General features: G+C 40.3%; 1 protein-coding gene across 6 annotated transcripts in view; it reads left to right on the forward strand.

Annotated features, from left to right (window-relative positions):
* rptor (regulatory associated protein of MTOR, complex 1) overlaps positions 1-22,607 on the forward strand; it is a 151,109-nt gene that overhangs the window by 121,974 nt on the left and 6,528 nt on the right. For 3 of the 6 annotated variants that reach the window (XM_026359910.1, XM_026359909.1, XM_026359911.1), the window contains exons 23-31: positions 1,695-1,798; positions 2,113-2,290; positions 2,400-2,510; positions 7,059-7,164; positions 10,974-11,088; positions 11,208-11,332; positions 12,297-12,422; positions 15,565-15,612; positions 22,222-22,328. In XM_026359910.1, the coding sequence (XP_026215695.1) occupies positions 1,695-1,798; positions 2,113-2,290; positions 2,400-2,510; positions 7,059-7,164; positions 10,974-11,088; positions 11,208-11,332; positions 12,297-12,422; positions 15,565-15,612; positions 22,222-22,328 (1,020 nt within the window). Of the gene's footprint in view, positions 1-1,694; positions 1,799-2,112; positions 2,291-2,399; positions 2,511-7,058; positions 7,165-10,973; positions 11,089-11,207; positions 11,333-12,296; positions 12,423-12,527; positions 12,565-15,564; positions 15,613-22,221; positions 22,330-22,607 lie in introns of those variants that run through there. The other 3 variants (XM_026359914.1, XM_026359912.1, XM_026359913.1) reach the window with 3 other exon arrangements.

Here is a 22,607-nt window from a genome sequence, read left to right on the forward strand (position 1 = left end):
GGACTTGGGGAAGACAACTTTCCTTCATGCTTTAATTTGTCATGAGTGAATGTGATGATCTCAAAGGCCTGATTTATCCAATGTCCTGACAGATCAGTATCTTCTTACACATAGAATAACTATGACATTCTTCTCAATCAACCACATTCTGCCTCTTTTAGCCCACTATCTTGATAAATCCCCTCTCACCTGTGCAACTTACATGTGATCATCATACACCAGGTGGCATTTTTGCTCCTTCTATAATATAAATAAACAAGACAATTCAGCTTTTTATCATTCCTCCTCAGAGCATGCTTTGTGCACGTGAACTGATTTGTTTGCTCAATAAATTCACTTTTCAGCCAATTAATGACAGAGGAAGCCAGGTGAAGTGGGTTTAAACAGGAGAGCATACTGCTTCCCAGCGTGAAACAGAGAAGCTGGTAGAAGCGATTACCCCCGTTTCCTGCTAAAACGGGAGCTTTGCATATCACATTTTCTGGAAAGCTTGTCAGCAGATAAGGCATGTGGCCTCCCGCGTTAGTGTGGTGTTTGTTTACCACATGTTGACGATCAGCAAATGTTGATGAATAATCCATGAACACGTTGCATAATGGAGGCGTATGAACTGATGAGCTTGCATCTTCAACTTAACACTAGCGTTTTGATACACATTTGGTTAAGGGAATAAACATTTGCAATGGGGAAAAAAGCTGTTTTATTTTTTTTGTGGGAGAATCGCTTTACATGTGCTTTTACTAGTGGACGGCACTGCACCATTTTACTCTCAAATGAGCTCCAACAGTATTAATGCTGCAGTGTCGAGCCCACTTTTGACATTTTCAATGTCTGGTTATTCTTTGTGGTGTCTGTGCTGCTTTGCTGCTCTCACACACTCTGTCTGCCACCCATCGACTTCTTACATTCACCTCCCAATTTGTCAGAAATCAGCATATTCCTCCGTTGTTGGATGTCCTCATCATCTGGTTGTGCTTTAACAGAGAAGGTACTTAGATTAGCGACAGTGCTATTTCCATAAAAATCCTTTCAGCTAGTTTTACTGCTGTTTTGTTATGTTTCCAATTGCCTCTTAATGAAGCGCTAACAGCTAACCCTAGCAACCAATGTCTTTTCACCATCACAAATGCAGTAGATTGTGTCTGCAAACTTTGCATTTAAAACTTTTCTTCTACCCTCTCGGCCTTTTAGACACACGCAATAAACAAAAGATACTTGCCGTAATTTTGCAATTAGCATAGGAATCAAATCAAACGCAATGCCAGGTAGTAAAATGTGTTTGCCTGTGTTAACCAGATTTACACTGCAAACAGTTTTCTCTCCACCTGGCTTGAGTAAACAACAGCTCTGCTATTCATCAGTGATGCTTTGCCTCTGTTGTCTTTATTAAGTTTACCCCTCCCCTGTGAGCAGCTCCTAGACACCTCACAATGAAGAGGTTATATTACCTGCTCCTCTTAATGAGATAAAGTTCTGGAAATACAGGTGAACTTTGTAAAGTGCTGCACTTCAATGCACTGTTACAGCGGGAACAGTTTTCCAGTTTCTTTAGCCCTTCTAATCATGATCTGTCCTTATATTTGTCGCTGAAATAGTTGCCTCCCTTGTCCCATTTTCACATTTTAACAACAAATTTATTTCTAGTGGGATTATTGTTGAAACAGAATCAACTAACCTACTTTCTTTCTCCTTAGGCGACGATGAACGCCCGGCCTCAAAGAATCCTGGATTCTGGATCGCTCACCCAGTCGGCTCCAGCCAGCCCCACAAGCAAGGGCACACACATCCAGCAGGCTGGGTGAGGGGACATGTCTGAAAAACATAAACATTCAGATAGACCAAAATCTCATTACAGTACATTACTCAAAAACATTTGCATCATCCACACCGCTCACCAAGCCTTTTAGTCGCTAGACTAGATGCTAGTTTAATTTAGTAAAGTAATGTGTAGTAATTGAAGTAATGTGTAATTGCAGGAATGTCTCATTATCAAATGTAATTAGACTGCCATGTTTGATATGTATAAAAATTCTAGGAGAAAGCAGTAGTGTCTAAAGCATGAAAAAAAAGAAAAGGTCTCCTGCTTTTTGTTAAATTTCCTCTTCCATCTAGAGGGTCTCCTCCTATGCCAAGCACCAGCAGCTCCAGTCTGACCAATGAGGTGCCCAAACCCCCCACCAGAGAGCAGCCAGCCACACGGCCGCCCTACACCCCCACTCTAGGAGGACAAGCTCCCCACTCACATCAGTTCACCCGCACCCGCAAGATGTTTGACAAAGGACCAGAGCAGGTAGACAGATTAACTGTGTGGTCAGTGTATGAGAAAAAAATAAACAGTAAGTGATGGCTCTAAGTTTAAATTTAAATTTGTGTGTGTGTGTGTGTGTGTATGTGTTCAGGCAGCTGAGGACGGAGACGAGGCGGGTGGTCACAGAAACTACATCAGTCCTGCCCTCCAGACGGGCCTGTGTGATTGGAGTGCGAAGTATTTTGCTCAGCCTGTTATGAAGGTAGAGTCCCTCGTTGTTCCTTTTCTCCATCTTTCACTCCTCCCAGCTAAAAGTTATTTAAAGTTCAACAATGAGCCACAAGAACGGAACCGACATAAAGGAGCATGTTAACAAGATATTACTTTGATGACATGCAGGTGTATTGTTGAATGAAAAAAGTGCAAATGCATGTTTTTAAATCATTCATTTAAAAACAATATTTGCACAACATTCCTCCACAAAGCTATTGAGTTCTTGAAGAGCAGCCTAAAGTGGTTGCTAAGCAACAAAGGTAATTTTCGGTTTTCACATAAATATTTATGTGAAGCGGTGTTACAGGTGGACGTTTGTCATGCATTTTACAATGGCTGTCAGCAGTGACTGAGCCTGCTGAGGACGTGAACTCTGTGTTATAGGAGTTTATTTTAAAAAGTAATGAAGTCCTATGGAAAACAGCAGGGAAGGGACCAGTCACAGTGTGAGGAAGTACCTGCTGCTTGTACAAGATGGCTTTGCTGAATAATTTAGCTCTTTGAGCTCCAGAACTTACACATCCTCCTGAGACAACGTTACAATTAAAAGAAGTGTTTTTTACCGGGCACAGTAGGCGGTGTCACATCTTGTTATATTGAAGCAAGATTCAGCGTCACATTTTTGCAAATTTGTTTACTAAAATATGCCATCCCACTGGAACAAAGGTACAGTGGATGGATGTTGCAGTAAGGAGAAGAAATATTAGATATTCATGTGTGCTGCAGAGACTAAGTGGCTTATACAGAAAAAGAGTGAAGTGAAACATAGATTAGAGTTCAGTGAAATATTTACGACGTGTAAAGATTTGGGGCGAAAAGAGGAGAAGAAGAGTCTACAAAGAAAAAGAAAGAGATGATGAAAGTAAAATATTTGGAGAGGAGAGACAACTCTGGAGGACCGATAGAAGTAGAAGTAGAGGTAAAACAGAGTAACTGACAGTAAAGGCAAAATGTACGAGAAGCGTGGCGGTGAGAAGAACACGATGGAAGGTCGACTGAGCCAGAAGTGGCAAGAAAAGGTGATGAAAAGCAGAGAGATGAGATGAGATGGACAGGAAGAGTGAGTGAAAGAGCAGACGGAGGAGGTGGTCTGTGTGCAAATCAGAATGCTGTGTTTGCAGAAAATTTGAGTGTTGTCATAAAACTCCAAAGCTCTGTGTGTGTGTGTGTGTGTGTGTGTGTGTGTGTGTGTGTGTGTGTGTGTGTGTGTGTGTGTGTGTGTGTGTGTGTGTGTGTGTGTGTGTGTGTGTGAGAGAGAGAGTGTATACCTCAAAAAGTCTGCACACAGGTTATCATATCACTGTGTCAGCAGCACGAGAGTAAAGGGTGTGTGTGCTTCTCAGAGAAAGAGAGAGAGAGAGCGTAGATCCACACCCACAGTTTTCTGTGGGAGTGGATTTTAAAAGAAGTGTACAGCTACAGCTTTAGAGTGTGTGAAAGAGTGCAGGGATCAGACACAGGAAGGGCAGCTATAATATACACATATAGCTCAGCAAACCATGGAAGCTGCACCTCTAGGTGGCTTCCTGTCATCTGCAATGCCTAAGGCTGTGATCATACTGATCTATATATGCTGCTTTTTGCTCAAGCAAGTTTTGGGTTTTGCCAATTAAGGAAATCTGTAATGCATTATTTTACACGTCCTTAATTTAGTAATAGTTTCATGTTTCATGGAAATATTTTTGTGCTTATTATGAGAAGCTCAGTGTTTTTGCATCTTTGTTGGCTCATAGATGTAAACGTCTGACATGAGTCCTATATTGTGTAAGACTCGATTGTCTGTGATCCTGTTGTTTGTCCTTTTTCCTTGTGCTGAATACTATAAACTAAGGACATGTGTTCATACTGCAGATCCTTTTATTTATGCATATTTTTATTGTGTTTCATAGAAATTATTTGAAATTATTGTTAAAATTCTGTAGTGCTGGGTACTGGCACACTGTGCTGGAGTCAGCAGAACAGATCGGTTAAACATGGAGAAATGTGAAAGTTTTGTACAGACAATCAAACTGTAGCGCCCATAGTGATGAGTAATATCCCTGTGTGCACTTACTTTTACTGTATAATATCATACGCACTGCATACATCGCTGTGTGTGTACAGTGTGTAGACCTCTGTGAAGAATATATTCAAGCACCTTACACACACATGCACGAACACATTTTTCACCTAAGGGTCTCATTATACTTTACATTAGCAGCTGACACAGTGCACGACCACAACCCTGGGAACCACTGTATCAGCTGTGAAATGGGCCTAATAAGCACTCCTAGGCAACCAGCAGTTAAACACACACAATTTAGTTTTCTTATGTTGTTTGTCTATCAAATATTCATAATTTTAATTTACAACTTGAATACCTTTAACTGAAAAATGAGATAAATCAGCTAAATATTAGATTATTTTTATTTAATATGTCTTTAATATGTCTCTCAAAATCTGGCACAAAACCGATGGGGGCCATTTTGTTACATAAGACCTAATAAAGTTAATACTCTTCATATCTTCCCTCTGCTCAACAGATGTGACCAAAGTGAACTCCACACCACGACTCATTATCTGAGAAACCACATGAGCTTCACTTTACGCTGTAGCTATTAACATTATCCAGGCCTGTGCTGTGATGAGGAAATTTGAAAACTGTCATATTTTCAATGAGAACAAAGTGGAGTACAGTGGAAAAGCAGACTGTGACCTGACAATTAGGGTCTAAAGGCCTTAAAAGAAAAATGTAGCATTTTGGACAATAATACAGGTATTTGCTTTCTTTTTAAGAGTAAAAGTTCAATTGTTAAACTTTTCAAACAAAACAATAAATGCTAAACTAAAATAAAGAACACCCAGCAAGAGGCTGTGGAGAGCTCCCAGTATAAAATGTCTTATAGCAAAGGAGTGAGAATGTTTCCAGCTAACTGGATCTTTTCCTCAGATTTCAAAATGCCTAAAGATTATTTAAAAGGGATAAAATAGTATGGTAGAGGACACAGTTACAGACAAGCTTAGCAGCTGTGTTGTTCAAAAAGTAAGAGACTAGTGAACAGTCCCATGTCATATCAACGAATGTACCAGGAACCACAGTACATAGAGAGTCATTAAGTCAACCCATAAGGGGCAGTTGAAAAGTGTTACATCAGTTCTTTGAAGATAATTAAAATGGGTCTGCTGGTTTTCTGGATTACGAGAAACATCTTTAATGTTTCCCCAAATGGAATCCCAGGCAAATTCAGGGTGAAGACTCACTGCTGGAGAGAATCATAAGAGAAAATACCAGCTAATAGGAGGAGGAGTAAATAATTTGTAAATTATTATTATTATTATTGTTCTCAAGACTTATGCAATCTACAAGTAAAAGAAGGAGGAGAAGGATGATGTGTGGAATGAATCTTGGATCTCTTGTAGTGTACAGAGAGCTTTCTTGTTGTAGGTATCACCCAAAAGGTGAACATTACTGTTATTCCAACAGAAGGGAGAAATAGACGTATCTCCAGTTAACAATCCCCAGTTAAACCCAGACTGGAAATAAGAGAGAGCAAAAATATGTTTTGCGACAGAGAGTATAATTTGTAAATCGTGCCTCTTTAAACTATTCCACTTATTCAAAATTTGTGGGGGCAGCACCCGAAGGAGCAAATTATCCTTGTGACCACTCAACTGCAACTAAAATCCCCTTTGACCACCATTATTAATCATTAATCTTTGTATTGTGGACCCTATAATGTATTTATGAAACATTGTTTAGAGCAGCTGGTTTTATGATTTCATGACACCCCAGTGTAATGAGCTGAGCAGGTGCTACCACTAATTCACACGTCCAGAAGTAGACCAGAAAGACTTTTTGTTTTGTGTGAATGGGTGCCATTTGGAATCAGGTATTCAGTTACAATACATCCATTACATAAACTATGCAAGTCTCAAGTGTATTTTTAAAAGCATGTCACTTAGGCCTCAGAGATATATAGTCCTCCGTGTATTTTGTTGGGAAACACTAAATATAACTGTGTAGGAAAGTGTTCCTATGTTTTATATCTCATTTGTCAAAGAAATAAAAGTTTAGGGACCCCACACTGAGTCCTATTAGAGGAATGAATGCTTGGGTTTCCTGCTAATTTTTTCCTGCTGTTTGACTGAAAGTCTTCCCAGAGAAGAATCATCCATGTTATTCCTTTTCATGGATTCATGCAGTAGTCCTAGCATGAATAGAATCATCAAGTTACACGTTATAATTTGTTCACCTTTAAAATTTCAACCGTGTTTAAAATCGACATGTCAAATAGTTTTAGGCAGTATCTCTTGAGTCTTGTTTTTCTGATGCAGTCCTTTCTAAACACCTATGTCTTTCTCTATCTTTACTGAGCAACATATTTACAGCGCTGCAGGGCAAGTTTGTTTATATAGCATTTTTCATACCAATATGCAACCACAAAGTGCTTCACAGAGTACACGGGCATAAGCACAAAAACCCGTCTGTTCTTTTTTATAGAAATGTCAGAAATAGAGCACTCACATGATCACCGTCTTCTGTTCAATTTCTTCTCAGATCCCAGAAGAGCATGACCTGGAGAGTCAGGTGAGGATGGAGCGGCAGTGGAGGTTTCTGAGAAATGCGCGGGTGAGAAGGCAGAGCCGGAGCATCACACAAAGAGGTTGGTGACTCAAACCGACATGGCTGTGTTCTCCCAAACACACAAATAAAAGCCAACCTCATATTCTCATAAACCTAAAGCTGAAGCTAAATTCAAACACTCACTGATGCACAAGACCTAGGAGTTAATTGATCCTCTAGGGGATTTCTCTATTCACGTGTGAGAAACTGGTGGAAGGATCTGTGGACTGCACTTTAAATGAACAATTCATTTGCACAGATATTACTGGAAATCAAATTAAATCAAATATCAAAATGTCAGCCCAGGTTTTAATCTCACTGGCATTACATGACCAGTCATATCTTATCAAAGGCAAGGCAAGTTTATTAAAGGAGCACATTTCATACACAAGACAGTTCAGGGTGAACAGATGCACAGAAATAGGAGCACCTATTTATAGCCAAAGGGTTACAGCACGTGCCACATAACCACAGCATCCCCCATTTAGTCTGCTTTAGCTTTACTGCATATCACACTCAATATCACTTCAATATATATATATATATATATATATATATATATTTATATATATATATTTATATTTTTTTTTTTTTTATTTTTTTTTAAGTAGAAAAAAACATTAGAAAATTATTATAATCGCGACAGCAAAAGAGGTGCACCATCCACCATTGTTAAAATAGTTTGAGATATCGATGCAGCAATCTACTTATAATGTCTCATAACGTTTTGAGTATGTTTTTTTTTTATATTTTTAGTATATGATATATATTTTAGCATATTTTAAATATTTAAAGTCTAGTACAAAAATACAGACTAGATCAGTAGCATAATAATAATAATATACAATTAGAGAGGTGAGATATAGCAGATAACAAAGTTTGTGGGAAGCAACAACGGCACTGACTTGACAGGTGCCTTTAAGTTGAAAAAATAAGCAGATCAGTCTGAGTTTATCCAGGTAACTTTAGTTTGCTGGAGGCAGCAGAGACCAAGAAGTCGAATGGTAGCAGGGCCTTGTTTCTTTGGTTTGTTTGTTTATCAGCACTGAATTCCTTTAGTCATGTCCAGTCTGGTCCACGATCAGGGCAGATGACTCGTCCCAGTGGCTTTTCTCAGCATTTCTCTCCTGCTCCACACCTCCACCTCTTCAGCTCCTGGTGGATTTCAGGTCTTCTTTAGATCAGTCCAGGGCTAATAGCCAATAGCAGGCTATCTGTTGCTATGGTAATGTGTGCCTCCTGACAGGGTCACCAAAGGTCCTCTCACAGACACAGAAGATAAGAAAGATCAGAGTAAGGTTACTTCTGCCCATCACCTCAGAAAAGCAAACATGTTGGCATTATTTGAAATCTTAAAGTTTTTCGCAAAATCCTTAGATTACAGCAGAAAAACAAGGTCTTGTGAAAACTGCATTGATTGACACATAATATGCCACCTTAGCTAAACTTCCAGTGTTGCTAACAGCACAGTGCTATTTTTCAAAGACTCAAACTGTGTTTTTTAAACAGCCTTGCTAGGTGCATCTGTCCCACTATGAAGGTAAACTGTTGTTTGGGAAATTTGGGAAATTTTCATCTGTTGAAGCAGTGGTCAGCATCGACAGGTGTAATGCCAAGAATAGAATGCACCTGTACTTCCCTCAGGGTAGCTTGGGTTTCATATAGCACTTTCCCCTGGGTTGTTAAGGTTCAGTTTGACGTAAGGGGATGCCCTTCTCGGCAGGCATGCGTAACTCAGAATAACTCCGGCTGCACAGACAGAGGTCAGCACTTGTGGGTCAAAGTTAAAACAGTTAGAGCCATTGCAGCAGAAGTAATTACTTTATCTTCTTCATAAAGAAGCATGTTTACATTTCAAGCAAATGTGCTTTTACCTGCAAAAGTGAGATTAAAGGCACAAACCTAAATGTACAAGCTTTTAAAATTATGTTTACAGCAACAGACAGCCATTTTTAGCAAAAATGTTGTGATACCATTCTAACTAGCACAAAATGACTGATGGACAGAAAATAGTCTCTGTCTCAGATTATAGGAATCATCAGCAGTTCAGTGGTGTGCAGTGTCACTGCTGAGATCATGTTTTTAGAGCCTTGATGAATTTGGGTATTATCCTCATTGTCCAAAAAAAAAAGCTAAACTAGGACTCGTACACCAGGTGCAGATGTCACGACTGTTTCAGGCACGTGAGTGAGTCTGCAAATGATTTGCAGAGATAAGATGAGGGTGAGGAACAGCCTTGTTTATGAATCACAGGGCTCCCCTTTCCCCACACACAAACAAAATACCTAAACCCACACATGAAAGAGCCCAGGGTGCCAGCAGACACACACTCTTCCCAAGTGTAGTAAGAGCTTTTTCAAACAGAATAGCTAACACCCCAACGTCATTGGTACCCCACCCCCCACCTCACTCGCACACACACACACACAGTCACGAGGCCATTGGCGTCAGAGCTTAGGCTTGCTAACGCATATGTGTCTCTTTCTCACTGCTCGCTAAATCATTGAATTACCCTCTATCCACACAGTTTTCTGAAAGAGAGAAGTAGTAGGGTTGCCCTCATTCAGTCTGTTCCATCCCGAGAGAAACAAGACGTGAGAAGGTGGAGGGAGGGTGGCATGAAAGAAGAGGAAGGCTGAGGACAGAGAAGGCGAGAAGGAGGAAAGCTAAGAATAAATGGAGAAAAAAATGTTTAAGAAATATTTTTGCTTGTAAACCTCACACAAACACAAACATGTTTTTTTCTTTACTCATTAATGCAAAGTGTTCAAATATCACCGTTAATTTCTGAAGTCCTCTGGGTAGTTTCACATTTTGCAGTAGATCTGTATCGAATGTGCCATCATACTGCACAAACAAAAGCAAATCGATGATGGTTTTTACTCCGCTTTTAACCACAGGACTCAGTTTCTTTTATCCACTTTCTTACTCTACCTACATTTTTCTATCAGAGCTGCATCTGTGATGAGTTTGAAATGGATTTTTCCATCATTCTTTTTCATCTCATTATCGTGGTCTCCAGAGTGCGTTCAGGTAGCCAAGGACGAGCCAGCGAACTGACATGTGTTGTTGCCATGACAACATATGGTCAGGCAGTGAAGGTATCAGTTGCATCGTCGCCTTGGCGCTGCGTTATCCTCGCATCGAAACTTGCCAAAGGGGGACACAACCAGACTGTTTTTCTCTTCCTTGAATCTTCCACCATATTTTGTGTCAAACATTTTGCTGCTTTGCCTCCAGTTATTTTGTAATTGCACCATAGCAGTGGTGTAATTCTTAATTTTTCCCCATCCTCAGTCATTCATTACAGGATGTTCCCGTTGCCCATGGCTCTAATTTTGGGAGTTCATGTACATGAATGTGAATGCCATTAAACTTCTTTCTGCCTTCCCTATATTAAATATCTCCTTGCTTCTAGCTGGGAGATATGTTATTTCTCCTCTGGATGGTGTCACCTGGAGGGGTTTCTCAGGTGTTGTCTTGTTGCTCATACTACAGAGGATTTAGGTCTGGTTGATCTGTTCCTCCTGAATTCCTACAGTTGACATCATCTGAACAAAAACCTCTTCCCTATAATGTCATCTAGAGGAGAATTTTTAAATATAGTAGAAGACAGATTGGGAGTTTAATATAGTATTTCTATACATTTACATTTACAATTTAGTCATTTGGCAGAGACATTTATTCAAAGCGACTTACAAGTCAAAGGCAGGGTAAGGAGGTCTTGCTTAAGGATGCTATAAACGGATGGAGTTTAAAATCAGCACAGTTGCCCTTCGCTGTAACTAACTGTTTTATACTTATTACCATTCTGGCTTGCCTATCCACCATCCCCCTACCCTGTTACAGGTATTTCCCGTCTGGATGATCAAATATTCATCAACCGCAACCCTGGAGTACCGTCTGTTGTGAAGTTCCATCCCTTCAACACCTGCATCGCTGTGGCCGACAAGGACAGCATCTGGTCAGAGAAGCAAAACACACACCGCAAAATCAGTCAAGATGAGCACAACTTACATATGATTCTGCTTTATACTGGATTGAACAGATTTAGCTTATATTCTGTGTGTGGATTTGTTGTAGTTTTTGGGACTGGGAGAAGGGTGAGAGGCTGGACTACTTCTACAACGGAAACCCTCGTTACACTCGCATCACAGCCATGGAGTACCTGAACGGACATGACTGCTCACTACTGCTTACTGCAACAGGTTTGAAATGTGCACACCATATTGTATGTATTCAAAAACCTCACAGTGCTGCAGTGAAAACTGTGAAAAAACAAAAAAACAAATGAGCTGCACAAATGTTCTTATACACATCAGCACAGTGGAAGACATCTATAGCAGCAACCAGCCTTAAACACTCCTACCCCACAAACACACACTATTTCTCATCATTTATCAACAGAACTAAGCAATTCCCCTCAATGTTCTTATCTTCATAACCCAGAGAAAGTGTAAAAATCATCATCACATTAAAACACACATCTATCACACATCTATCTTGTTTTATCTTAACAGTCTGACATAAAACTAAGAACGAATGCTGTATTTCATTGCATACCTCCTGAAACCTTGATAAAAGCTTTGGGATTAATACATTTAAAATCCATCTCATCAAACTCTAATGTGGAGTGTTCACCATCAGTCATGCTCTGAAAGATTTTAAAGAGGACATTAGTTATAAAAATATACAGCATTAAAAAAAACTGAAATGCAGAATGTAAATCAAGTGCAGACATTTATGAGTTGTAATAGCTTCCTTATAGAGTGTATGGCTCTGCTCCAGCTGCACTGTCCACACAGGTTTTTAGGGTTAGAGACTCCTGCTTCATTTTGTTTCTCTCCAGAAAGACCCTTTTAGGCAAAAAGCCTTTTAAGATGCCGCTCTACACACTCTATTGATTATTTTTTGAGAAGCATGTCTGTGTGTGCTCATGGTCAAGTCACACATGTGTTGCATGTTTTGAAAGAGCCTACCTTCAAAGTTTTCAGCAGCTCAATATGCACTTCCAAATCCATTAAGATTACAAAGTGATGGGGCTGTGTGCTTCACCTTCTTCTGTCCTTAGCCTTTGCTCCTTATACCTCACTCTTTACATGCACATTCATTTCCTGGCTCTCACTCTTTGCTTTGTGTATTTTCTCTCTTATCTCAATCTGCTCCCTCCAGATGATGGAGCATTACGTATCTGGAAGAACTTCGCCGACCAGAAGAACCCAGAGATGGTGACAGCGTGGCAGGGCCTCTCTGATATGCTGCCCACTACCCGAGGTCAGCCCTCCGCCAGCACTCACAGTAAAGATCAATGCTCTATTTTACTATCTGGCCCTCACCCATAGTGCCACAGAGAAATACTTCCTGTAGTAACTCACTGACTGTCCACTGTCCATCCCATCCCAGTCACACTACCACACCTCCTCACCCACAGAACAACCAGGTAGGATTGTGATCATCGCATTTTTTCATTTACAAGTGCTTTTAGTGAGCAGACCACTTTTATATCCAGCAACTTTTAAGGGCAACGGTTTTCAGACCTTTTGGGTGTAACTGCATTCTGAAAAGATCTATTCAGTATGGTAAAATCTTGCATAAGATTTTGTGTTTTATTCATTGAGACAATCTCTTAGTATTTGATATTTGTTGAACAGTAGGATAGGATTCTATGATCTAAAATGCTAATGCTACAATGCTAAAAGATAAATGCCGTTCTTACAAGCAGAGGACAGCCTTACAGCCAGTGAGCTGACTTAGTAATGTCACTTACAATAACAACATTTATCCCAGTTAGAAATAACTGGGTAGTAAACCTCTAGCTAGTGCTGTGAGGATCTGTGGGGGTTAGACTGTGCTTTTTCTATGAGCTAGCCTAGCATTAGCTCATTTGTAATATTAGTTACATGTGTATCTTTAGTAGCATTAGATGCATTAAAATGCAGAATTGTTTGTTTTTGTTAGTTTAACTATTTTTACATATCAAAAACTTCAGTCCCATAACCAGGGAGTTAATTAAGGAGCTCACCTGCTTTAAATTAAACCTAAAGTAATGATAATGAATAAGCCCAACATTATGTTCCCTGACTGCAGTAGCACAGTGTATGTGTTCATTTACTGCGAGTAGGGAATAAGGTAACACATTTGGATAAAGGTGTATTGATTCTAAAATCTCCCAGAGAAAATTTTCAAAATCATTTGAAAGTGTCTGACGCTGAGCCTTGACAACCAGAGGACTGCTCCTGATTACTGAAAATGACTAATTCTAGTGGCAGCACCTCTTCTGCCACACTGGTGTCAGGCTTTAATTTGGATCCGAAGTCCAAGTTCCAGAGCAATTAGTTAAAATGAATTTAAAATGAAACACGTATTGACAGCTCCACCTCTCATGTCTGACAAAGCTGGAGGAATGTGTAACCTGTTGAGAAGCCTACATACAAACTCAGTTTATTTAAGAGCACAAAATGAGTCATGAAGTTCCTCAGGTAGAGCATTAGTCATTCTTCACTTGTAGGGTTTTTTGTGTTGCATCAATACAATTGATCATTTTAAACTTGGACTGTGAACATGTGATGGTGTTTCTGCTATGTTGGCCTTCTGTGTCGTGACACACTTCTATAATTCGTGAGAAAGAGTTATTCACAAATATGTGAACCAAGCCTGACACCCACAGTACAAACTTGTCAATCCACCCACCCGTGTGTTACGTCGAGTTGCTCTCTCCACTGCTCCACTTTTTTTTTTTTTTTTTTTTTTTTTGCCTCAAGCGTTTCTCAGCCGTCGTTTCTGGGCCACGGAACTTTTTAGGGAAACTGTGACAGCTAGCAGTGATGGTGTGTTTCTCTGAATATGTAATAACGTGTTTGGTAAATTCAATAACTAGATTTATGTATAAAAAAAGTTTCTAAATGACCCTGCATGCTAGCATGGGCACAGGAGAAGGCAGTTTCGTGTCTGTGAGAAACGTTCACCTCATAGAGAATGCGACCGATATTTAGCTAATTGGTAGCAACAAGAGCAGAGCTGTCAGGATGAGTGATTGTCTGGCTCGATATGTGTGCAGAGGTTTGGACCACACACTGCATATGTCACAAAGCCACAGAGTCACCAGAGCTGTGTAGGGGGGTGCCCACAGAGAGGCGACACACTTAACTAGCATCACTGTCTGTCTGCCTCTCATGGCACAAGTTGCCCTGAGAGACACTTCCCTCTGCGGTGGACTGTCGCACATTGAGGCACTGCCTTGTTTTCACTAAGACTTTAACATTTAATAGTGTGCTTGTTATCCTGGATGTGCTGTTAGTGACAGCTGTGTAGGTTCTGCATTCAGACTACAGTGGAGGTATCGATTTTAATATGAACAGCCACTCAGCTGAGATCTTTCCTGGAAAAGTTACTCAGAAGAGTCCGACTATGGTGTTTGTGGTGTTCAGATATGTTTTGTTTTGTTTTTGTTTTTTACTTGGCTGGGAGCTTTAATAATATCTGTAATCTCGCACACACACAGTTTTCCACACCACCACCTCTCTAGGCCCACTAATCAGTGTAGTTATTGAAACATCTTTCAGATGGAGTCCAATGATTTTATGGTTGTGTTCAGAATTTATAAGATTTTTAGCATCGCCTCAGCATTGCTGCATTAATAACGTAAAGCTCAGTAAAATATTACACAGGTCTGTCTTTGTGCTGCTAAAAACCAGCTCTACCTCTGCAGGCATTTGCTACAAGACCGTGAGCATTTCTCAAGGAGACTTTGGGAGACACACACTCACTCTAACATACTGTACATATACCTTCACAACCAGTCGTCAGTCATCCCTGTCCCTGTCGTTCAATAACATGCTTGTGTGCTGTTTTTCATCAGTGAGCCATCTCAGTAGGGTGTCTCTGTCTATCTGGCTTCTTGTTATTTTGCTGGTTCTTTGATATTGTTTTATGTTTGTCAGCCCCTGGAGAAAGGCTGAACAAGGCCGCAAAGAAGTTTTTCCAATGACTTATGCCTCCACAACAACAAATCATGCCACAACATGTCGAAACAATGAATCCATTAATTGAATCAGACACACTTTCATACCAAATTAAATTATTTCTATGCTCCTCTTTCTTTCTTGAACACAGAGAGACACAATAGCATTGTCCCCTCTAGTCCAGCAGCAGCTCCACCCTGTTTGCTCAGCTTTTTCCCCTGCGATTGTGGGATTTAATACCACCATATCACTGTTAGCCATTTGGGTAGTGCCATGATGGGAAACTGCAGCCTTGTTCACCTCTCTGCTCTCTGAATGCATGTGTATACTGAAGAAGTCATTCTTTTCAAGTGCCAACGTGTGGGTCTGCATGCACAGGGATTCTAGCTAATTTGTTGCTTGCTTTGTTGCATTCCCGCTCTCCTCCCTCCCTCCCTCCTCTTCCCCCTTTCCATTTGCTCCTTCCTCCCTGCTCGCAGGTCTGGCCAGAAGGGTCTCCATCTATCTTGACAGAAGTAAGCAAGGAGGTGAGTGTCATCATTCTTTTATCTACACCGTCACTCCCAGGGCAAAGGTGCTGCACTAAACAGCTGGCAGCGTGCCTCTTTTTAGTTTTCTTCTGTTCCCCCTGATCACCACCACCACCATGCCTCATTCTGTCATCTGTCTGGTGATGCTTCATATACTTGCAAAAATCCCAAATCCTAGTAACAATTGCTAATCTACAACTGGACAATCACTGTTTTGGGAAGGGTTTATAAAAAGGCCCAGTTCCAGAGCAAACTGGCAATTTGGTATTTGACTGAAATACTTAATTCAAATAGGTGCATATTAAAAAAAACAAAGAAAATAGCTTTGCTCAGGTCAAGCTCACTTCTTAACCAGATCTCAACCCATTACTCATCTTCACCTCAAAATAGCTTCTCTCATGGATGAAAAAACCCCACTAATTTAAGCTGGTGGCAAAAGTTGTTTAATAGAAAGGGGCTTGGTGCTGTTTTTTTTTTTGTTTTTTTAATAGCACAGAGCCGCTGAGTCTTTCTCGCCAGAGGGATCAGCCTGTTAAACTCCAGAGGAACCAGTGAAATTAGGTGACTGTGGTTGACACAGACTGGAGGAATTCTTCCTGCAGCTCCTGCTGCTGCATTAGTATGCAAAGGGTGTCACCAGAGTGAGAGGATTGTACATAAACAAGAGGGTGATAGTTTCTAGGTAAAAGTGGGAGAATTCTTATGAGGTAAGGTCAGAGTGAGTGTTAAAAGATCTGGATAAATAGACAGGAAGAGGGTGGATCAGATGGAGATATAGAGCTCCAAGATGTATATAATAAAGAACACTAGAGGGAAGAAAAGTTGCAGACTGCATTAAATGAAGGTCAGAGTGTCTATTTTAGGTTGGGATGAAACAAACACACACACCAGCACACCAAACACATATAGTGATTATCCACATTGGAGTTCTCATCAGCGTTTGTTCAGGAGTCAGAGGGAGGGAAGCACACAGACTTCACATCTCTGCAGATTAGATTGAGAGCCAATCTAATTAAGTTCTGATCCACATATTGTTAATAATGTTTCAACTACATTTTCTCCTCTTCTTCATTACCTCCCTCTTCTCATTCACACCCCTACAGCTAGCTGCTCAAAATTGTAGTTTTTTTTTTTTCTCAAATCTTTCTTTTCTTTGTCCCTTTTCCTTTGGCTAGACAAGTCAAAAGTAGGGCAGCCCTGTCCTCTTTAGCTTTTGGGATACAGATGCTGTGTACCACTCTACATTTGGCTGCAATACCCGGGGCCCTGTTAGCATGGGGCTCTAGGAATTTGCTGAATCCAGAACCGAGGGTGTACTGGGGAGTGGTTATCGAAGCATGTGACTTTCAGTTTATGGAAAACGGGACAAAATAGCTATGTAGTCGGGAGCTTCCGACTTGAGTTAAACAATTTTCAGATGTAATTCAGCTTTTTGGGTCTCAGTTTTAGGGCGTTTAATGTAGAACTCTACACCAGATGCCGATTGTTCATTTAAGTGGTGAAACTGAAGCCAACAAGAAAGACAGCCTTAGCTAATATTGTGTTTGTGAAATACAGATGTGTGAATTGTTTTTAAGTGTTAAATAGTGTACAAATAAGTCACAAGTCGAGTTTCTTCAACATATTCTTCTCCATCATGACCTTGAGAAACCTGTCGTGATTTGATGTGTTAGGGTCATCCGAAATCATATTTTAAGGCATTGTCCTACCTTGTTGTGAATTATGGAAATTTATTTGACAAATGAATGATTGTCTTCTGTCGACAACAATCAGGTCAGCAGGTGCTATAGTCGAGGTCTTTGTGAACCAGACCATAGATTTTTCACTCTCTGGATGCCAAGTCTTGGCCTTCAAAGGTCTTAGAATGCTACAGCAGGGAGGCTTCCCTGCCAGTCAGAGCACTCCCATAGATAATGTCATCTTCTATTAGAGACACATGCATGCCAGACAAGTCCCCTGGTCATCCTAGAGAAGGTTTATTACCTGAGTCCTGGAAGAACTTGAGAAAAAAAACGGGGAAAGACGCTAAGGGAAAAATGAACCAGTAAGGCTGCAGTTCTGGTTTAATGAGCTCCACTGTGTGGGAGAGCACTATCACTGGATAAAATGGTGCAGAATAAGATTGCAGAGGACAGTGCCTTCTTAATAGAGAAAAGACTGGAGTGAAAGCAAAATATATATGCAAATAATAGATAGATGTATCACAAATGAGAGATGATCTCAGCACACCAACACAGGATCAAAATGATCTCCCACAACTGCTGTCACTTTGGCCGTTAGTAGCTTTTTAACTGGTGTCGTGGATTCAAAAAGGGGAAAGCCATTGTGCTAACTAACAATTTAATTACCAAATTTGATATGGTTATTGGTGAGAAGATTTTCTTTTCTCAAGCAGAGGCTTAAAGAATGTACATTGAAGCTATATACAGTATACATCCACCTACAAGGTAAGATTTATAGTTGAGGAAATGTTGCCCACACTCCTTTGCTCCTGCTCTTCCTTCTCACATCTCTGTTCTTGCTACCTGTATTGATTTCTGTGTGGGTAACTAAAACCTGTTCAGACTGATAAAGGTTCCTTCTAATGCGAAATTTCCCCCTGCAACTGATTGTTGACCACCAGAGAAAGAAACTAAAGGGTTAGATTTAAGGTTGTACACCAGTGAATCTGTGAGCTGTGCCCCTGAAGTCCCAGTAAGCCTTACAGACTAGAGTCAAAAAAGACAAAAAGAATAAATAATCAAGTAAACATCAGGAATGACGTTAGGCTGGGGTAGGAGACACCTGGATGGAGAGTTAGAGTTAAGATGGGGGGTTAAGGTGATAAAATGGGCAGCTGGATATAGAGCAGGCATTCCACTAACTGCATGGTGGTTCAGTTCCCAGCTCATCCAGTCTGTATGTTTGTAAGTATGTTGTAAGTGTCTTTGAGCAAGGTAATTGGATGTTGAAGAAAGGCATTAACAGAATTACTAAATGTAAGTGAAATTAAAAATACGATGTTAAAATTAGTGATTTTAAAGCACATGAACTTTTTCTCAGTTAAAGGCATACAGTGTATCTCTGCTAAAGCTTTTTTTTTTTTTTTTTTTAAATAACTGTTTTTAATCACTAGTTAGGAAACTTATACACAATCCTCGGGATGATCTTAAACACCCAGTTGAAGTCTGATTTGTCCAACCTCACATTTTTCTCCATGTCCAGTTTACACAACACTAGGCAACTATTTGTACTATTTATGTTGCCAGCAGCCACCACCACAGAGCTAAATGTGCAGCTTTAAGAGAGTATACATTACTCTTAAGTCGTGTTCCAGTTGGCAGGTGGTTAACTTGGAGGCCACACCAAAGGCAAAGACTTCCTCCAGCTTAAACAGCTGCTGGAGGACAGAGGCCAAACTGGGCGACCTGGTAAAGATGGATTTAAACATACATACATGGTATAAATAAAACCTTGCTGGTGTTTTAACCTATAAAAAAATGTTAATGTTAAAAAAGCTTTTTAATAAGCTTCTTTTAGCTGAAAAACAACAGTCTTTGAGTGTTGGATATGACATCATGTTCCCATGATGGGAGTGGTGAGAGTGAACGGTCCAGGAAACTAAAACAATGAGCCGAAAGACACTAGGAAGCACTGGAGTGCTCAACAAAGTATGTGACAATTCTGTGTATTTGTCCCTTTGAGTCGACACCTTGATATTATACAGTGATACGATTGTTAATATAAAATATTGAAGGAAGCTGTTTTCAGTTACTATTAATCATAGAAACACTACCCAGATCCACAAAAATAAAAAAACAGATTTATCCCACAATAATACCTCTTATAAATCTAGTTTCAACATCTCTATTACTTCATTTGAAAAACCATTCTCTCCACAGACTCTTTAGACTAGCTGTTTTAGAGCTTTCAGTTATATCATTTTGTTTTCTTTTTGCATTAAGATCAAATACCTCCCAGAGACTGTTCAATTTCTGCAGCCACAAGTGAACTTTAAGCCTCATGTTTTGTATCCCTATACAACTTTAATTACAGCACATATGTAGTGTTACAAGAGTAAAAACTTTTCAGAGGAAGGATGAACAGTCTGGATAGTTACTCCACAGCAGTCCTTAGTTCACTGGGAATTTCCTTTCATACGGTGCAGTACGTATTGCGTTGTTTACCCAACGGATTTCAAATTATTAGAGGATACAGAGAAAGGTAATGATTGATAAAGAGGCAGAAAATTAATTCCAAATCTTAGGAATCTAATCTTAGGTTTGTTGACATGCACTTCTTATTTTAGAGTAAATGCTTACACACATTTTAGTGTGTTGGGGAATGTCCTGTTCTCCTCCCAGCTCATTGTAACCCAGATTCCCTCATCGCAGAGCTGCCAGCTTCAAAGGGAATGCCTCATCACTTGTCACAGCCTCGGAAATGAGCCTGCATGAAGTGTACCCACATTCGGCTGTGAACACGTCGCTGACTGAGCACAGTCTTGTGAAGTGATTTCTCCCTGTATGCTAACCACCTTCCCCCCTCCTCACATGCGCCCACGCACTGTATCGCAGTGGAGGGTTTGAAGTCGACACATGGGGCTTGGGTTTTCCTGCCAATCCAAGCCAAGTAGAACAGTAGAACGCCCCGTCACAGATGGTTCAGTGGAAGACATTTAAGCTAAGTCACGACTCCTGAAGAAAAGTAGTGGAAAAGGCTCACAAGAATGTATATATTCACTATTGTTCTTCAAGGGAAGAAAGAGAAAGGTGATGCTGTTGTAGTTGTAGTTTGTCTCCTAACTTAGCATGACTCAGTTAACATAAAAAGATCTAGTGTGAAAAAATAAAGTGGTTGTATAAAGCAAGGTGGCAACATACAGTAGGTGGGTGAGCTGAAGATGGTTATTGAATGTGAAAAAAGGGAGGGCAGGGAGAAAATGAAGCATGGTATGACGAGGTTCAATAAAAGAGAAAAAAAAAGTTGGTTGGTAAAAGTATTCTTGTAACAGAAAGATGGGGTGTTTTCGTGTGCATTTTGGAGCGAGTTTGAAACTTTGAATATTAGAAGAGCGTCTGCACTCCTCTCAGCCTCATGGATTACGATAAATCTGGTTCCTCTACTGCTGTTGCTAAAGCTGAAATCATACTTTCCACATCAGAGTGCAAACAGAAACTCAAGTAGTAACTTTTTCCAAAGATTTCAACAAGGATGTCAGTACTGCCACGTCCTTGGTTTGCCTCTAGCCTCGGACCTTTGTTGCTTGTTCCGCATCTTATCTGCTGTTGTCTATGATTTATGCTGACACTTCTTTATGCACCGCCCAATGCTTTGACTGCATTTACTTGCACAGCTATATGTTAGGGTTCGAGGTGTTAGTGGTGTAGTATGCACAAAATTGCATCCACTTCCCACTGCAGTTTTGGTATATTTACAGGAGTGGGCAATATATTAGTATATTTATTTAAAAGTACATAATGCCATCTGAAAACATCCAGAGGCACAGATGTTTCTGTTCTTTGAGGTTCAGATGGCCTTCACCATTAAAGACTAGGATAAAGTTAACCATAATGACCATGACAGAATGTCACTGCCCAAATACATTTGTATTGTTGTACTTTGTTGTATACAAGTTGCAGAAAATGTTGAACACAACCCCCCACCCCCCACAACAATCTGAAAAACTCTGTATCTGAAGCACGCTGATGCCTTTTAGGCTGCAGCCAGAGGCCTCTGCCAGGCATCACTGAGCCAGCAGGCCAAGTGTGGCTGAGATGGCACTGCTCACTTGATTCCTGCTGTGACTGCCAACATATAAAGAGTCTTGCTGTCTTCAGCTTCCTGCCTCACTTCAGTGCCATTTGACTCATCTAAGCCCGAATCTGCTGACAGGCTCAGTTCCAGGGTCAGTGTTTGCATCTCCCAGTGGTCGTCTTGTCGAGAAGGATGCAAAATGCAAAACTACACTTCCATCAGCATGAAGTCTGTGTTTACACAAGAAAGAAAGAAAACTTGTGTCAACAATACAGACTTTGTGACAAAGTGTAACTCTGTAAACAAATGTATAAAGTTATTTCTGTACACCTGCCGTCTCTGCAGAAAGCAAGGTTTTGTACTTCTGATTTTGTTGAGGCCATCGCAATGTATTTGTTATTGGCACAGTGATGCAAGAAGTAGTTGCACTAATCTTTCATTTGACGTGCTACATGTGGCAGCAAGAGCCTTGTGAAACCTCCAACAGATTTTGTGTGTTGTGTGTTAGGGGAATCAACACATGCTCGGTGTGTTTAACAGCTGCGTTTGTGTGGAAACGTGCGTGTGAGTTAGGGTTCACTTATAAATTAAATCAACTCCAGTTAAAAACAGTAAATGAAAATTGCAGTTCACATATTGTGTACAAATTATTTCAGTAATTTAATATTTCTAGCTTGTGTACCCCACCCCCCATCCCCACCCCACAGTATTATTTGTGATTACAAAATCTACCCTGGTTTATTGGAATAACATGACGTCAGCCTCAGTAAACGTGTCTCATAACATTACATTGTAATTGTGGATGATTTATGGAGTGTACATGTATTTATGTTTGTGTGTTTGCTCTGCATTGTAACTGCTGTGTTATAGGTGCAGGTATGGTCGTGGACTGGGAACAGGAGACGGGACTCCTCATGACCTCTGGAGATGTCAGAGTCATCAGGATCTGGGACACTGACAGGGAGATGAAGGTCCAGGTACTGTGCTCATTAGCTGGCAAGAAACCTGGCTTTCAGGCCTTGCAGATCTGTTACTGAACACCCTGGTTTTAATACCTTCATATTTCAGTTTACTGTGTACAATGTGCAGTAGACAGTACTCATGTCCAATTTAGTAAACTAATGGAAATCTATGGAAAAAGCCTACTGTACCTATCCTCCATCTTTTCTTTGCTTTTACACATCTAAAGGTCTTTAGTGAGGTAACTATTGTCCTAATAGACAAACTTCATCCAGCCTCAGCTGTGGCTGTATATT

Source organism: Anabas testudineus, chromosome 1 (genome assembly GCF_900324465.2).
Source record: "Anabas testudineus chromosome 1, fAnaTes1.2, whole genome shotgun sequence".
Taxonomy (NCBI): domain Eukaryota; kingdom Metazoa; phylum Chordata; class Actinopteri; order Anabantiformes; family Anabantidae; genus Anabas; species Anabas testudineus.